The sequence below is a fragment of the Pygocentrus nattereri genome, chromosome 14 (genome assembly GCF_015220715.1).
Source record: "Pygocentrus nattereri isolate fPygNat1 chromosome 14, fPygNat1.pri, whole genome shotgun sequence".
NCBI classification, from domain to species: domain Eukaryota; kingdom Metazoa; phylum Chordata; class Actinopteri; order Characiformes; family Serrasalmidae; genus Pygocentrus; species Pygocentrus nattereri.
Window position 1 is genome coordinate 14,118,889 of NC_051224.1, and position 17,614 is coordinate 14,136,502.

Genomic DNA, 17,614 nt, shown 5'->3' on the forward strand with positions numbered 1-17,614 from the left:
CGACTGATAAGCTTGGCATGGGTGCTATACTGATCCTGTGCATGCATCTTGGGGCAAGTTACAAACATGTTATTGGGATATGGCACATTTTAAATGTATTCTGAATGTTACTTTTATGCACTGCACAGGAACACGTAACCGAATACGTTTAGGACTGTGTGGTCAGTATTGAGCAGTGGTGGACGAAGTACCCACATCATGTACCTGAGTTAGAGATACCCAAGGTAAAGTATTACTTCAGTAAAAGTAGAAGTCCTCCCTTTAGACCTCCACTTGAGTAAAAGTACAAAAGTATTGCCTTCAAATATACTTAAGTATCAAATGTAAAAGAACTAAAAGATTAATTACGGCTTTAATGTCCTATTATCACTTTCGTAAAAGGACTCATGCTCATTAACTCATTTTAGGTGAAAATACTCTAGTTTCACTCTTGGTAAACCAATCTTTTAATAAAATGTCATTAATTAGTCTGACGCTGATGTCTATTAAAATTATATTACATATGTGTGTATATTGTGGTCTATTTACACAAAGTTGGGTTAGTTCCATCATTCATGTAGGAATAAGCGCTGTTGCACTGACGTTGATGCTTGCACTGGGTCATAATGTAGAGGAGTATATTTGACTTTGAAATGTAGTGGAGTGAAAGTAAAAAGTCGCCCAAAATGGAAACAATTCATTAAAGTACAGATACAGGAAAAAAACTACTCACGTGCAGTAATGCATTCTATTTACTTCGATACTGTCCACTCCTGCTATTCAGTCATCACTACTTTTTACAGGTATTATGCCCAACCCCGCCTATCAGCTCCCAGGTGTGTTTACAGAGAAAACGTAACAAATATGAGCTGTTAATATACTTCACTTCACCCTTTGGCCTATTTGGCACTTTCTTGTCCCATCCGGGTTCCTCTATCGCATATAGTCTACATTTTAGCCTTCCTTGCGCTCCAGCGTTATGCAATCCGCAGCTAACTGGGGGGAGACGAAGAGCGACATCGCGCACGTGTTCCCGAGCAGCAGCAGCAGCAGCAGCTCACAGCGCGCAGCAGCTCGGGGACGGAGCTCAGTGCCAAAGCGTGGGAAGAGCACAGTATGGGTAAGAGCCCTGCTGAACACTTCCAGCCCTTTCTCATTCACTGCGCGGCTGAAAACGGGCGCCGTATAAAGCCTGTGATATATATTTTTATTTTCCCTCTTTGTGCAACGTTCGCATAAATTTGAGAAATGGTTCGTCCTGCTGAGAGTTGTTGTCCTTGCATTCGATTGGTCGCCGTATCGAAACGTAAACACAGACGGTGGGGTCACTAACCAAGGACTAGTTAATCAAGTAGACGCTTCATCTGTCGTTTTCATGTGTTACAAATACGCACAACTGACCTCTAAAACGGACACGAACGGGATATTAATATCTTTGAACACATTGGAAAAAGTGGTACGCGCCTGAAGCGAAGTGTTACATGGGAAGTGTAGTTCGGGATGGTCGCGTTAACGCTTAGCCGTTCTAGAACGCAGGGACGCCTTAAACTACATTACCCACATCGCACCACCCGAATTTTTTTACGTCAAAAACAACGCACTCGAACTCCAAGATGGCGTCGTTGGGAAGGAGGCGCGGTGTCCCAGTGAACAGGGAGAGGTCAGTTACACTAAAACACTCGCTCCAGACCGACTTTCTGAGCTCATATACTCGTGTTCATGTTGAACGACGAGACTGTGTGTTATGTTTCAAACGCCGAGCTCCGCAGAGTTTGATACAGCCGTGAAAAGTAAGGAACACGAGCCTGAAGTCAGCTACTTATTCGCCAGCTTCTAGTTCGAATTTTCCCGTTCCACCTTAAATTGTGCAGCAGTTACATCCTGAGGCGCCAGAACATAACTGCTGCACCATTTAAGGTGGAACGGGAAAATTCGAACTAGAAGCTGGCGAATTTGAAGCAAACCTGTGCCTCGTTTAGAAAACATTGTTTGGTTTGGCCTCATGGGATGTTTTGATTGGCGTATTTGCTCAGAGAGGTTCTGAAAACTAGCGGGTAAAAGAAACCGCCGTGTCCACGATAGCTTTGTACTTTCACAGGTATAAACAGCCGAAGAAAAGGGTGGCCGAGGTTGTTCTTTCAAAGACTTTAGAGCAGCGTTTCAAGCGGTTACACGGAACACCTGCTTCAGAGCAAATTAGCAGAGGTTAGCAAATGTTTCAGGATGTCACATAATAGATTAGACTTATTTAAAATAAGTAGGTAAATGTTAATATCACCTCATGGTCTCTGGTTATTTGTAATAAGTTATTTGTTTGTATGTGGTTAAAATTTCCTGACGCGACATTGTCTTAGCAAGGTCAATTGTTCCCGAAATAACTCGCATCTTGGAAACACACTAAGTTAATTACATCGTTTTAGAGTTAAAGGGGCATTTTCCCAAAAAAGTCTACATAATTAAATGGTTGAGATTTGAACAAAGTCGTTCAGATTGGTTTGATGCGAAATGCTCCGTTCCATAGAAACTTGCCAAGTGAGAACTGTTCACAATGGTGGTGATAGGAACCAGACGTGTGATGAGTTTAGTGTCTCTGAAATCTCTCTCACAGGAAGTTATTACATGAACTAGTTAGCTAAATGCTGCCTAATGTATGTTTTATGGGTGTTCTAAGGCAAAATAGTCGCCATAGAAAACATACTTTTTTCAGATTTTTGGCTATTTTATCATGAACAGACTTGCATACAAGAACTTAAAAGACACAAGGAGGTTTGCTGGTGGTTTCAAGTAGAACATAAATGGCTATATTTGTGTTGTAGACATCACCATCACTGTAAAAAAAAATCTTAGTCTTTTTATACAATGAACCATTTCACATCAAACCACTGAGAATGACTGTTTATATGTCAAGGACTGAATTGAATTGAAATATAGTGGAATACCCCTTTATGATAGAAACAAAGTTATTTAGAGTGGTTTAATGTGAAATGAACCAGGCCTCTTACAGCGTCAGAATTGTTCAGAGATGGTGAGAGAAACTAGGTGTTGGAAGTGTTTAATGTCTCTGGATGTTCACGGATAGTTATGAGAAATGATCACAAATACACTGCTTGATGCCCGAGACACTGTTTTCTGATAGTTTTGAGAAGATTTTCAGTTTAGTGTTTATGGTGGAGAGGTTTGTGCAGGGTGTTGTCGGGCAAAATAGAACCCCCTAAACAACTTAATATTTTCATCAAAGATCCCTATAGGTTCAGTGGTCATTTTGAATAGTAAATACAGTTTGTGTTGGAGACATAACAACAGCTGGTTCATTTAACCACTGCTGTAAAGAAATAAGTCTGGCAGTTTCTGTTCAGTCTGTCATTTCACATTAGTACAATCTGAATGATTGAGAGAAATTATGCAAAAACTTTGAATGGTTGGTAAAACTACTCCTTAAGGTACTTCCTATCTTTTACCTTTGTTTCAGTTTCTTATTACTGTGGCTATACTGTTTACTGTAAACAAAGGCACAGGTAAGTAGCATTTTTCTGAGCACACAAGCTAAAACCTTCTAAAACGTACTTTAATCAGTCTGTGGGCCCTCTCTACCGAGGGTCCCTGACCGTCAGTTTCACTACCCTGTCCAGCTGTGACGCCCCAGACTACCGTGACTTTTATGAGATTAAGCCATGTGCATCTTATCAATTGCTGGAAGGGGAAAAACTCATGGGCTTGTTGTGTTTTATCCTCTGTAAAGGCAGTAAGGGTGGGTAGTATGACAAAAATATAACATGAGGAATTTTCAATACATGATCTGCATCATAATATTACTATTTTAGGCTTTAGTTAGATAAAAAAAAGTACTGCATTAAAAAAAAAAAACTTTTCAAAACCTATGAGTGTAGTACTTTTTATTCAAGGTTTCACAGTGTTTTCTTGTAATAAAACAGTTGGTCAGTGTTCTTTAATTACTGATGATATCCATTCTAGGAAAAGTATATTGTGATGTGTTACTGACTTAAGAAATGCCAACAAATAAAAAAAAGTTTGGTGAGCTATATCTCTGATTGTTGGGACAATCTAGAATGTTTTAACTCTTGATTAATTCTGGTTGCTTTAGTTTAAGTTCGTTTTCTGGACATTCTAAAGTAAAGAACAACAGAATGCTGGTGTTTGGCATTTCAGGGTGGTGTGCTCTGGCCTTAAGTAAAAACAAACGTCATCTCATAGAACACATGCATGCAGCATAGAGTAACAAGCCTCTGTTCTTTCGTTTCTTTTTTTTTTGTTGTTGTTGTTTTTATTAGGGGAGTGATGGCAGCAGCGGAGTGTTACATCGTTCACGAAATCTACAATGGCGAGAACGCGCAGGAGCAATTTGAGTATGAGTTGGAGCAGGCGCTGGAGGCGCAGTACCGCTACATCGTGATCGAGCCCACGCGTATTGGTGATGAGACGGCCCGTTGGGTGGCCGTGGGGAACTGCCTGCATAAGACGGCCGTGCTGGCTGGGGCCGCCTGCCTCCTGACGCCCCTGGCCCTCCCTGCTGACTACTCACGCTATGTAGCGCTGCCGGCGGGGGCGCTGAGCCTGGCTTGTGCCACCCTTTATGGCATCTCCTGGCAGTTCGACCCGTGCTGCAAGTACCAGGTGGAGTATGACAGCCAGAAGCTGTCTCGGCTGCCGCTGCACACACTCACCTCTTCCACGCCTGTGGTGCTGGTGCGGCGGGACGACGTGCACAGAAAGAGACTGCACAACACGATAGCGCTGGCTGCCCTGGCTTACTGCGCCAAGAAGATTTACGAACTGTACTCCGTATGAGGCGCCGCTGCACATACACACACACACAGACATATACACACAAATACTGATACGACATTTCACACGCACTTGCACATACACACTGGCTGGGGAGGTCAGAAACACTACTAAATACAAACACCTGCAGACACAAGCAAACAACAGAAACGGGCAAACGGATGCATGAGTGGAGAGAGCGATCGCAAGGAGCCAAAAAAAAAAGAACGAGCAGTGCTCTCCCTGTCTCTCTCTTCCCTCTGTGTTCTCAAACGGTGGAAGAGCGGATGAACGGGCAGGATGGGAGGATGAACGAACAAGATGAGAAGAAGGCTCAGGGGGGTTATTGTAAAACTAGAAGTAAGATTCTCCCCCCTCTCTTTTTTTCACCCCGTACTCAAGTGACATCAGCAATGCACTCGCCCCCCCCCTCTTCCGGTATCACCCGGTCCCTCGGCATCCTCCCAGCCTTGCCCCACCTAGCCCTGCCGCACACATTGAGCCCCCCCTGCACCTGGGCAGTGACCCGTCGGGACCGCAAGCGTGTGCTGGACAGGCCAACAGACAGACATGTTTTAAAGTATGACCTTCGAACCCTGTCTCCCCTCCCCCCTTGTGTAGTTTTACTGTACCCTGCCTTGGCGCATCACCTTTTCATTAAACAGTAGGAGATTTAACCTCAAAAGCCATCTCTGCCAATCTTTTCTTTAATCTTCAGTTTCATATTTTTCCAGCCAAAAACATTGCATGCACATTTAAAACTAGTCTGCATAAAAATTATCATGAAAAACGTAATAGGTATTGTTAACCTAACGCTATTTCTGGGTGTTGCAAGCAAGGTCTTTGTGGCATTAGTTGTGCAGCTCACTTACCAGATAATGCCCATTAAGCCAGAGACGTGGTAAATACCTCTAATGGAATTGGGGTCAGTAAATAGCACTTCAGTGTAAATGGTTAAAGGAAGCTAGTGTTTAATTTTTATTAGACAATTATATAAAACACCTTGCAGCATAGATTTTACATTGTGGTGAATGCTTTTGAGATTCTGCCCTCCTGGTTAAGTCCCATATTATATGTGTAATGCTTTTTAAAAATTGATTTATTTTTATTATTTCTTAAGACATTGTTTACTTGACCAGTGTCCAAACCGAATTTCAGTGTGCCTGGCTGCTTGTAAAACAGCTACTGCTCAGAAAAACCCATCTTGCATTGAAACATGAATATTTACTACTCAGGTCTTCAGGCTGTGCATGCTACAAAAGAACATCTTATGTGTCCTCATGCATGCACACATAGATTGTGAATCAAGATATGTACTGTTCTTTTACACCCCCTAACAGAAGGTTGAAGGCTAATCTCAGATTGACCCACACAACTCGGATGATGAACGCGATCTTGAGTTTGCACATCATTTATGCTTTTGCTGAGGTAGAGGTGTGTGGGCACATAAAGCTTCAAAAAGGCGAAATACATTTGTACCATATTGTTTTCATAAAAATGCTTACTTTGTAAACCGACATTATTCTGGGCCTTGGAGACCTGTTTGTGTCCAAACGGTGACATTATGTAATGAAACAAAGCAAACAACCTGTTTGTAGGTTATTTGGGGTGTATATTAGTTGAGATGTTTTAATCAATGGCAAGTTGTGTTCTTAGTGGAGAGGTTTACAGGGTGCATTTTAGTTTTATAACATTTGGGAAATGTTTTTATTTAATTGGAAGGCAACGTCTCTCAATTAATTGGAAGGCAACGTCTCTCAATTAATTGGGTAACACTTCTGGAGGGCAACCTTTTTAAGGCTATATTAAACCTACGTAAACCTTTCATGTAGGCCTGTCACAATTATTACATAATTACCCAATCACAGTTATTTGAAATAGACTGCAGTAATTTTCCAGTGATTAGATTTCAGTGATATGCAGCAAAAACTAAATAGGGGCTAAGAGAGTGCAGTAGTTTGAGCCAAATAAAGTTAAATAAAAGAAAGCAGTAAATGAATTAACTGAGAAATCATGGGGCTTAAGAAAACAAACAGTTCTAACTTTTAACTTGCTGCTCTAGCATGGCCAGAGGGCAGTGCTGAATAATGTTTATTGATATGTTAATTATGTAGCTAATTCACCCTCAATAAGAACATGCAAGTAAAGTGGCTACTAAGCCAATCTGGGCTAAATCTTTGTATTTACTAGTTGCAAACTAGAAAAGACAAATTAATTCATTTGTTCGTTATCTTAAACCACTTAATCCAGGTAGGTTGTGGATTGTGGTAGAGAAGACAAAACATTAATCACAATTATTTTATACTATTAAATTAAATGTCAGCCAAAGGAACCAACAATCCAACAATCATCACTTGTCATTTTGTCCATTCACCTGAGCAAGTGTACAGACACTTGCCATAATAAGCCTATATAAATGTCTGTTTAGATTTATGTAGGCGTCGTATCATCTCATGAACGCTGCCCTGTAGTCAAGTTACTTAAACGTTATTACATTTCCCACAGATGTGTTCACTGTCTTTTCAGCAAATGTGAGTCATGTTGAGTAATTTAGAGGTTAAATTTTCAGGACAAGGATCAGGAAGAGACGAAATCACTCAATCCCAGCATCAACAATCAATGCAAGTCCTTTTTAGGACTAGTACCACATTCAGACTGCCCTCAGTCTAAACAACATGGCTTGATTGGGTGGATTACAGCTAGGTGACAATGCGTTCCTTCTGAAATCCAGAGTAAGTGGCACTAAATTACCAGTTAGTGTCTTGGCTGTTTACAAAAGTTTTCAAAAGAACCTTTTACAGGGTGGTTTACTGCACTAAATGTTTATTCAGATGTCCAAATGAGTCCAGGAGAACTGAGGGCTGTACCAGCAGATAGGACCACTATCCTCATTCACACTTGGCTAGTGTGGCAAACCTACTGAAAAGAAACACAAGCCACAGATGCTCACTTTATTAGTGTGCTGTTTTAATCAATCAATACTTGGCTGAACTCTTCCAGTCTTTATATGAAGCTGTAGAGAAGGGATCAGCTTGCAGTTCACAGACCAATTTTGTTTTTTGAGCACTGATTAATCCTGGTCTTGGACTACATTACTGTTTCTGGGGCTCCTCCCTTGAAAGCCCTTCCATTCAGGATTTGAGAAAGCTGGCTTCTACCCTACATGAGTACATGGCTACCTCCTACCCTTGTGTTGTCTTTAAAGAAGTACTCAATTTGTTTAATATCTTCTGAACTCTTGCACCAGAGCTTGGTAGTAGCATCTGTTTCTTTTGTTCAAAGAGAGATAATTGGGTTAGTAAACTGCTGGTAGGTAGTACAGAGCAGAATTAGACCACAGGCTGAAGCAGTGGACGTGTTGGAGTAAAAATATACCACAGTGCTGCCTAAGCTAAAAGCCTGAAACATTGTAGAGGTTACCTGCTTACTGAAAGGTTGGGACGCCTAAAATAGCTGGTGCACCATCAAGTAACTAAGGGCAGGAGGGACATGTTAATCGAGTCAGTTACATGAAATCTAGAAACCCTTTATTCTGAATAGTGACCCTCTGTCTATAAAGTTTTCTGCTTTATATATTTCAGAGCAAAGGTTTGGGCAAGAATCGAATTTGAACGGTTTGCCTTTATGCAAAATGAAGGTGGTCAGCAAGACATGTTTGGTGTCTGAATTTGCCTCTTTAGTTTTGCACTGAAGCTACAAGGCTAATGTGGCTAAAAAGTTATGGAAGCCCTTCGCAATTTCCTCAATCAGTTGTTTACCAAGTAATCTGAGATAGACTTACTTATATGGTTTCTGGCACTGTACAACATACCATCATCATGAAATATTAGCTGATGATTAATTGCCAAGTACATCATTGTGATAAAAAATGGTCTTATTTGTTGATCGTATGCAGGCATGAAAGTAAAAGCCTAAAATGTCCAAATCGGCTGATTAGTTATCTTTCTTCCTAGCTGTTGATCATTAGTTGACCCCAACTGACAACAGAAACAGCACAAGCTCAAATAACCAAACATTACTCAGCACCACCATCAAATCTGTTAACAGACATCAAATAAAAACATTACTCACCACCACCTTCTAAAGGTGTTATATTACCAGACAGAGGTTACAAATTTTGTTGGGTTTGTTAGGGCGATGAGGTCTCAGTGTTTTCTGCTTTCTTTCATTTACATGTTTTAGCTTTAACCAAATGGAAGACGACGTATCTTGTGATGTAAACACATGACTGTGAATGTTAAAGGGCCTATGTAATGGAAAATGAATTTTTCTCACTTTTTTTGTTTAAATGAGATGGATATAGCACGGAAAAACTGTTTAAGTGGCTATATACTTCTATTACTTGTTAGCTACATTATAGCTTCTGTTCAAAACTAGTGAGCTTCAGACACTGAAAATAATTATTATATTTTTTTGGGGGGCAGGGGGTTAGATTAATTTAGATTAGATCATATCATTTTAAGAATGCTCTTAAACAATGCTCTTTGCTCTAAGAGTGGAAAGAACTGGTGAATGGACAAGAGATCAAGAGATTAGGTGACTGTGGTGCAAAAAGTGGATGTCATTTTATCAGGTGAGGCAGAAGTGCAGAATAATAACAACCTCTTACCTTAAATACCCTTAAGTTTTATTCCTCATTCCACAGCTGTATTACATTGTCATCCTTCAGTACTAGACTTCCATTGCTCTCTAACTTCTGTGTTTCTCAGAAATACAAATTCTCCAGCTTCTGTTTTTGGAACACGTGACATACAATAAAAGTGCCTTTATCAAACACACCAAAACACACCTGCTAAAAACAAAAGGTAATCCGTAAATGTCCACTGAATGAATCGCTTTCTCTTTCTCAGTGGCTTAAACAGCTGTGGTTGCTTTTACTGTTCTTTTATTCTCTGTTCTTTCTTGGCACGAGAGGCCATCACTCTGAAGTAGGCAGCAGGCCAGAGAGTGCGGAGGTAGACAGCGAGAGTGGGCAGAGGTCCAGCCAACAGAACGTCTTTCTGTCTGTGACGGACAGCCTTCAGAACAGCGTGAGCCACCTCTGTTGGTTCCCGTCCGGATGCCGTGGTCTTGTCCATCACTGAGAAAAAGCCAAGGAATACAATAAAGTAAGTCAGTTACAAAGCAACATTTTTGCATGCATGTGAGAAAAGTAATTAGGAAACAATCCCTTCACTGAAACAGTCTTTTATGATTTATGTCTCACAAAGCAAAGATAACAAAGATTAATCTGCTTACATTCCCTCTGAGTAAAGTACTGTTTAATCCAAAGAAAAAAAAGCTAAATTGGTTTTAAAAAATACTGAAGAGGCTTGCTGTCCTCTTCAAAGTCCAAAGCACTGTGGACAGGACATCCATGAGGCATTTACACTTTGCCATCAGTATATGTTTTGGCTGATCGGATCATATTCGGATTTCAATGGATTTAGGGCCAGATCTTGGCCCCATTCAGTACAAATGTAAATGGAAAGTGTTTTTATATTTACTTACAATTCCGTAAGCAGAAATGTGCCTGCTGTGTGCTGACCAGCAAGTGAGAGGATAAACATGCCAATAAACACAACCTAAGATTTGGACTTATCCTGAAACCAAGTGCCTTGCTGCACTCGGAACCAATGAAAGCATCTGACAGGTAGTAACTCGTGAGAAACCATGTTCACAGTAGGGTTCCGAAAGTGAGATGGAAACCAAATGTATTGATGTGCTTTTTTCACGGGTAAGAAAAATCTCAGATCTCCCCAGATCTGATCTGGTCACAATGGGGACACATTTTAGCAAACAGTGTAAATGATATCAGACCAAAGTATATACAATCTGGATATGAATGAATATAAACAAGGTCTGAGTCATTTGACAAACTCAGTAACTAGTGCTGACTGATTCTTATCTTTAATAATCTTTATCTGTAAAGCAAAACCATTGCTTGTTTATAATCTTACTCTGTAAAGGTGGTGTGTTTGAGGTTGTTTCATTTAAATTCATTGAGGTTGTTACATATTCATTTAAAAAAAAAAAGATGAAGTGTCTCACCACCATACTTAGATCCATCTCCAGTAACAGCGTTGACTGATAGGTTCGTTCTTATGTACCCCGGGCTGATGATTGACACCTGTAAGCCGAACCTTTCCACCTCTGCTCGAAGGCAGTCAAAATAGGCCTGCGTTGCATGCTTGGATGCTGCATCTAAACACAGCACAAATTTCCATGGATGCATTATTAACAGTCTTTAGCAAATGACCAATGCCTGTATCAGCCCTGCTGGCAGAGAGGTGTCTGCTGTTACAAATGATTAATTTTGAACTAAAATTCTGTAACTATTGTAACAAAACTTGTGACAGCAGAAATATTTTTTATAATTAAATATATATAGGCTGGAATTTCTTAGCTGCAGACAGGCAAGTTGGGTTTCACTGCTGCCTGCACTGCATCTGCAGAAATCACACCTTGGACTGTCAGCATTGAACTGGTGTGCTAAACCGAAGTGCTACAAAGTGTGGCTTGAGAGCACTTTATGTCTGATAGACGACATTGATCTACAAACACCGGCACATTACCCAAGCATGAGCTGTACGCGGTGTAATGATTATATAATTATATAATGAAACTAGAAATAGTACCCACAAATGTCTTCTTATTTTGTGTCTCCTGGCCCAAGCCTTTACCTCTGCTGCAGTTTGCTGAGGCCAGGTGAATATCATTTTACAGTATATGGTTGTACTGTAGGAAATTCAACATAGTTGTGAGAGTCACTGATATTAGTAACTATATAGTGATTTACTTCATTCGTTATAACAGTTTGCAAATGACAAAATACTCAAAACATCACAAATCTATAGTTCAAGTTCATTTTCTAACAGATTTAATTCACAAACACAAACCTGCCATCTTGGGACAGCACATAGGTCAATACTCTAACAGTCAATACAGCCTTATATGTAGTTCATAAGTATCTATGACTATGACTTGTCTAAAGCGTTCACCCTATCCATCCCCTCAGCTCTGTTTCACATCTCATTATTCTTGCTGTAATTGTAGCAGAACAGGATCATATGCTTGGCAAACTCCTGATCCATTAATGCAGTACATAGATTTCTGACCAACTGATAGTTGACTTATGGTCAGGATAGACAACATCTGTCATCATAGACAACATTGTCTCATCTGTTGTGAACAGAAACAATCAGAGCAGCTTTCTTGTTTGTTCCATTACTTATTTATGGCAGTTTTCTAAATGCATTTGAGCTTCATGAATTGCAGCAGTGAACAAACAGAACTCACATGTCCAGACAAAGGCAGTTATTAGTAGATACTGCTGCACCCAGATTTTTCCTTGGAGATCAATAAAATACATCAATTAACCCATCCATAATCTACCTAGACAGTGAATGACTGTAATTAAACATGCTATTATGATTCCTGCTTGAAAAAAGCCTAATCCTCCCTCGATTCATAAATGTTTTCTCATCATTCATTTCACCTCACACTGTTTTGGGAATATTTCAGACCAGACTTTTGAACCAAATTTATGCATAAACATTTAACTATAATAATTAACTGTCAGTCTAGGACACTTAAATCATAATGTGTCAGTACAAGAAAATATAGTATACCCAAAAATCTCCAACATCTAAATCCTGTTCAGAACAATGAATCTAGTTTAGCCACTGAGATGTAAACAAAGTCATTCAGAGTGGTCTGATGTGAAATAATTAATTGTAGATAAACGCATTAGCTCTGATGTCTTTACAGTGGTGGTAACAGAAACCAGGGGTCACAATGGCTAATGCAGCTATAATAAAAAAACTGCCATTTTATTTGCTATCCAAATTAGCAAACCTACATGTGCATTCTGTTTTATATGTAATGGTAAAATTGTAGTACATCAAAAAATATTTTTTATTTTGGGGATTAGAATTTAGAATTTCCTGTAGTGAATTTTAAAAAATACATTTTAGGTTAAAATCTTCTCAAAACCAATCTTATCTCAAAACCAATGTCTCAGTGATCAGGAAACATATTCTGAACCATTTCAGACAATAGCTTCGGTCTGCTTCCTATTACCACTGTTTTGAAAAATTCTGACTCAGTAAGTTTCTCTAGAACCACACATTTAACATCAAAACACTTAGTTTACACCTTAACAATTAAATTATACAGAAATGTTTCAAATTCATTGGTATTCCTTTTCATTTTTAGAATCAGGCCTCTTCTGTATAAGGTCAAGTCAGAGTTCATCAGGGTATACTCACAAGCAGATCTATAAGGGATGGCTATCTTTCCCTGCACGCTGCTGATGGCTACTATGTGTCCACTGCCTCTTTCCACCATGGAGGGAAGAATAGCTAGAAAGAGAGGGAAGATAAATTACATATCAAGAATTTAAAGTTTTGCTTACTCACTCTGAAACTCACCTAAATTCTTGCGAATGTACAGTGTTGTTCAAAGGTTGGGAACTGCTTGTCAATTAACGTTTTGATAACTATCAGACTGACAAATTCTGACCTGCACACTAGAATATAGTTTTATGCATTATTCATTATTTTAAGTTTTAGGGAACAGCAAAAAGTTATTAATTTACTGTAAATATCTATGTACCATATTTTATAAAGTTATCTACCTTGAGGGTTGATCAATACTTTTAATTTATGACACGATCTGGGTTGTTAATTTCATTACAACTTCATTTTTAACTTACAATATATGGATAAAGGTATTAGGACACCCACTCCACCACTGGTCTTAGGTTAAGTGGAAACGTGTTCTGTAGAGTGACGAATGACGCTTCTCTATCTGGCCGTCTGACGAGTCTAGGTTTGACGAATGCCAGGAGAACATTACCTGCCTGACTGCATTGTGCCAAGTGTAAAGTTTGGTAAAAGAGGGATAATGCCTTGGGGTTGGCTTAGGCCCCTTACTTCCAGTGAGGGGAAATCTTAATGCTTCAACATACCATGACATTTTGGACAACTGTACACTTTAAACTTTGTGAGAACAGTTTGGTGAAGGTCTTTTTCTGTTCCAGCATTCCAGCATGAGCCCCAGTGCACAAAGCAAGGTCCATAAAGTCATGGTAGGGTCAAACCAACTCCATATTAATGCCTATAGATTTAGAATGGGATGTCATAAATGCTCCTGTAGGTGTACAACTTTTGAATATGATTGCTTAATAGATGTAATTATATATTATAGTTTTTACTGCTTTTTCATTGCAGGGCTATACATCTTGTTACAGAACAAATGTTTCCTGTTGCACTACATACCATCTTTATAACATACAACCACAGATACAAACTTTATACAAACTATAACTAAATATGAAACAGATACAAACCTGTACAGCTATTCTCCTACAGAGCTATAATGCTTTTACCATGATTTACCACACAGATGAACAGATATTCATTTTGTACTACAGCTGTTACCTTGGGTCAGGGCAACGGGGCCAAAGTAGTTGGTCTCCATGACGTCCCTTTGCACAGAGACATGAGTGTCTAGGATGTTGCCACGGTAACTAATGCCAGCATTGTTAATGAGGACGTCAACATGACCGTGGCACTTCAGAATCTCCACTGCTGCCCTGGCAACTGTGTCCGTGTCAGAGAGGTCAAAGGTGACTGTGCAGGGTGTATAGGTCTGGACAAAAATACAGAGATCCACTCATTTATGAGCAATATTATTCAGTTAAAAATGTTACTTTATCTCAAAGGGCACTTAAAAAAAGGGCAATGAATTTGATAAGGCACACACAAGATAGACTTAACATTCAGCATTCAAAGGCAATAGCTATTAGATATTGCCAAGAAAAAGGGTGGGGGGTGAGCACGTTGTAAAGCCTGTATTTAAGTGTGTGTGTACCTTTCTCTGACCATCTGTCACAGCCCTTAACTCCTGAACAACCTCCTGCAGTCTCTTCTGGTCTCGCCCACACAAGATAAGCCTCGCTCCTGCAGCATGGAACACCCGCGCACACTCTGGGGACAATGCAAACTCATATAAACACACAGTTCATCTTAAAGAATTCCAACAATGTTGCAACATTTATGCATAAATCAATTGTTGATGTAAACAAAGTAATTCAAAGTGCTTTGATCTGAAGTCAAATCTATAGTTACTTGTAGAAAATTTGAATATGACTGATTTATAAAAACACTGTTTATGAATGACAAACTGTAACGCCTGTAGTTCACTCAGCCTGCCATTCATATATATGAAATGTCATTCATATATGTACATTTTCATGTGAAATTTACATTTTATAAATCACTACTTAAATGTGACTTTTTGCATAGGATCATTTCTATATCATATTAGTGCATGCAAATGTTCCTTGGCTCGGTTTCTCTAGAATGGCGCATTTTATACCAAACCGCCCTGAATGACTTTGTTAATATCTTAGCAACTTAACTGCTAGAAATTTTAAATGATCAGAGGAATTCCCATGTAAAGTTCACGGGAAGGACTAGAGAATAGCTAACACTGAAACATATGTTGGCTTATGGACGGTTGTAATTGCCCACCAAGGTGGACCTAAAGAGTGTTTCTAATAAAGTGGCTGGTTACCAATGTGCTTGTTACCTTTGCCCAGACCAGAGCTGGCTCCAGTGATGACCACGACTTTATCCTGTAGAATCTGCTTGCCTCTTGCTCTTTGGATCAATCTCAATAAGATCAGCAGCCCAACTGCACCTACAGCCAGCGGCCCCACACCTGCTCCTGTTAAGCGCTCCATTCTCCTGCACACACACAAATTATAAATACTCACCCAACTGTTTTATCTACACCTCCAACGTCAGCACGTTAACATACTGTACTCTGACCTCCTTCTCTTTTACTGCTCTCTCCTTCCTCCCCCGACTGTCTCACCAAACACAAGGACACATTAGGCATCAGGGGGGTATTTCACAAAGCAGGATTTCTCAAATAAGCTGGTTAATTTAAGCCAAAAGCTCGCACTGTCCAATAGGAACATCCCTGACCTTTCCTTCTACCGGACAGGCTTGACGTACTGAGAAATCTTTCTTTTTGAATTACCTCCCAGGAGCTGATCTAAATCTTCAAGCAGCACTATGGAAGATATTTGTTAAATTTACAAGCAGTAGCATTACCAAGTAAAAAATACTCTCAAATATTGTGTGTGCACAGCTCCTCACACTTTTTGCCAGCTGCTTGTTAGAATTCTCCTGTTCCACCTTAAACAGCGCAGCAGTTACTGCTGCAGCATTTAAGATGGAACAGGAAGTCAAACAAGAAGCTGGCGAATGTCCCCAGAAAATGTGACCAGCGTTAAAATTATAATTTGAATATCTGGTATTTAAGAGAAGAATATTCACAGGGCAAAACGTATCGGGGTCTGTAAATTTTTATTAAACACTGGGTGCTTTCATTCTGGCCACAGACAAATGGAGCTTAGACCCGGAGTTCCTAATATGGGCATTAGAGCACGGCGCCAACTACAAAATGACGACACGACTACAGTGGTCTGTGTGTTTACTGACGGAAATCAAAACGTCTGTGAATATGGCCTTAGTCAACCGACCAATCAACGCTCAGCAGCGCTTATGCTATCGTGTTACCGCTCAAAACAACTTTGCTGTAGATAAATAAAAAAATACTCGTATGTTTTCTTTTTTTAATGGAATACCTCATCTACTTTCCAGGATTAAAGAAAGTTTACGCATAAGTGCCTAGAAACAGATTTTATTTTTGCTTTTTAGTCGTTTAGTGCCATTCACCCCAATTCCTTGAGGATTACTGGCGGGCGCCCTCTAGCGGTCTGCAGTTCTGTTTTCTGTGTAATGAGAGAAACATGCAATGGCCAGACTCCCGTTAAACCAGCTGTGCTACAACAACACGACCGAATCACCGGAGTTGCACTACAGCTTCACTACAAATACTGAAAGTACTGGAAGCACTGAACATATTACTGCACACAACTTTCCACATTTTACGACACAACATACGTTTGTAGCTTATTGTGACCGGTCTGTCAGAAAATATAGTTAGCTAGCTAGACCAGGTAAAGAGTAGCGATATGTCTGGTGTCTGATGTTTGTTTCTTCAGGTTTGTATCGGAGCTAATGCATTTAACAATGTAGCGTCAAGTCTGTAACAGAGGCTGGACCGGCTACAGAAGGCTGAAGACAGTGTCCATCTAGAGAACCAGTCCGTTATACTGACTGCACGCGGAGACGTAACCATAGTAACCTGTAGACCCGCCCCGCCCCGCCCCGCCCCCACCTCCACCCCACCCCAACTACGCAGGGCGTCAACTCTCAGTGTCAACACTCAGCATGGCGGGCGGCTTTCTTTATTTAAATATTATCCGGATTTCTGTAACTGTATCACCTCTACTCGTTACATGCGAGACGCAGGACCGGCGTTAACGGATTGGTGTAGCGCTTTGAGTAGCGCTAGCTGCTCAGCTAACAGGGTCAAAATCGATTATGAGAGACATAAGCCGAGACTGGAAACGGTACGCTGTACTTAGAAGAGTATTTACCTTTGTGGATACGATCACATGACCTCTTAAACCGCAAAGGCTTTTCTTCTGATTTGAATGATTCTTGCGCGCATTCCCGCAGAACAGAACTACGCAGACCTACTTACAGGAAGCGGAGAGCCATGTGTGCGAACAGGGAAATGACACCAGCGCGCACGGCCGTTACTGCCCAATCAGAGTACCGGTGGGAGGGACCACTGCGTCCTGACCCTTAATTTGTAATTAATAATGATACGCCCCCTACTGGTCAAAGCCTACAAACACTGTCCGACCCTCTATGTTATATGTATGCAGCCGCCCAAAACCCACAAGCCATATATATAAATTAACCTCGACAGAGGTTAAAATCTGCTA

The 17,614-nt window shown here is 40.3% G+C and overlaps 2 protein-coding genes across 2 annotated transcripts; one reads left to right on the forward strand and one right to left on the reverse strand.

Annotated features, from left to right (window-relative positions):
* Nucleotides 1–1,481: 1,481 nt before the first annotated feature.
* Nucleotides 1,482–5,446, forward strand: tmem11 (transmembrane protein 11). Its single transcript, XM_017684537.2, has 2 exons — nucleotides 1,482–1,639; nucleotides 4,269–5,446. Exons 1-2 carry the CDS (start codon nucleotides 1,593–1,595, stop codon nucleotides 4,783–4,785), a joined length of 564 nt encoding a protein of 187 aa, XP_017540026.1. The 5' UTR covers nucleotides 1,482–1,592; the 3' UTR covers nucleotides 4,786–5,446.
* A 3,920-nt stretch (nucleotides 5,447–9,366) lies between these two features.
* dhrs7b (dehydrogenase/reductase (SDR family) member 7B) lies at nucleotides 9,367–17,401 on the reverse strand. The gene is made up of 7 exons (XM_017686363.2): nucleotides 17,261–17,401; nucleotides 15,337–15,494; nucleotides 14,617–14,732; nucleotides 14,184–14,394; nucleotides 13,011–13,103; nucleotides 10,792–10,944; nucleotides 9,367–9,841 (listed from the first exon to the last, which is right to left on the reverse strand). The coding sequence occupies exons 2-7, from the start codon at nucleotides 15,488–15,490 to the stop codon at nucleotides 9,636–9,638; spliced, it is 933 nt and encodes a 310-aa protein (XP_017541852.1). The 5' UTR covers nucleotides 15,491–15,494; nucleotides 17,261–17,401; the 3' UTR covers nucleotides 9,367–9,635.
* Between the last annotated feature and the right edge of the window lie 213 nt (nucleotides 17,402–17,614).

Bases quoted from the DNA above. Each gene is read 5' to 3' on its own strand.
- tmem11 (XM_017684537.2), top strand. From the start codon at position 1,593: ATGGCGTCGTTGGGAAGGAGGCGCGGTGTCCCAGTGAACAGGGAGAG. The intron at 1,640-4,268 runs GTCAGTTACACT...TGTTTTTATTAG, and splicing joins GTCCCAGTGAACAGGGAGAG to GGGAGTGATGGCAGCAGCGG.
- dhrs7b (XM_017686363.2), bottom strand. From the start codon at position 15,490: ATGGAGCGCTTAACAGGAGCAGGTGTGGGGCCGCTGGCTGTAGGTGCA. The intron at 14,733-15,336 runs GTAACAAGCACA...CATTGTCCCCAG, and splicing joins CAGCTCTGGTCTGGGCAAAG to AGTGTGCGCGGGTGTTCCAT. The intron at 14,395-14,616 runs GTACACACACAC...ATTTTTGTCCAG, and splicing joins TGACAGATGGTCAGAGAAAG to ACCTATACACCCTGCACAGT.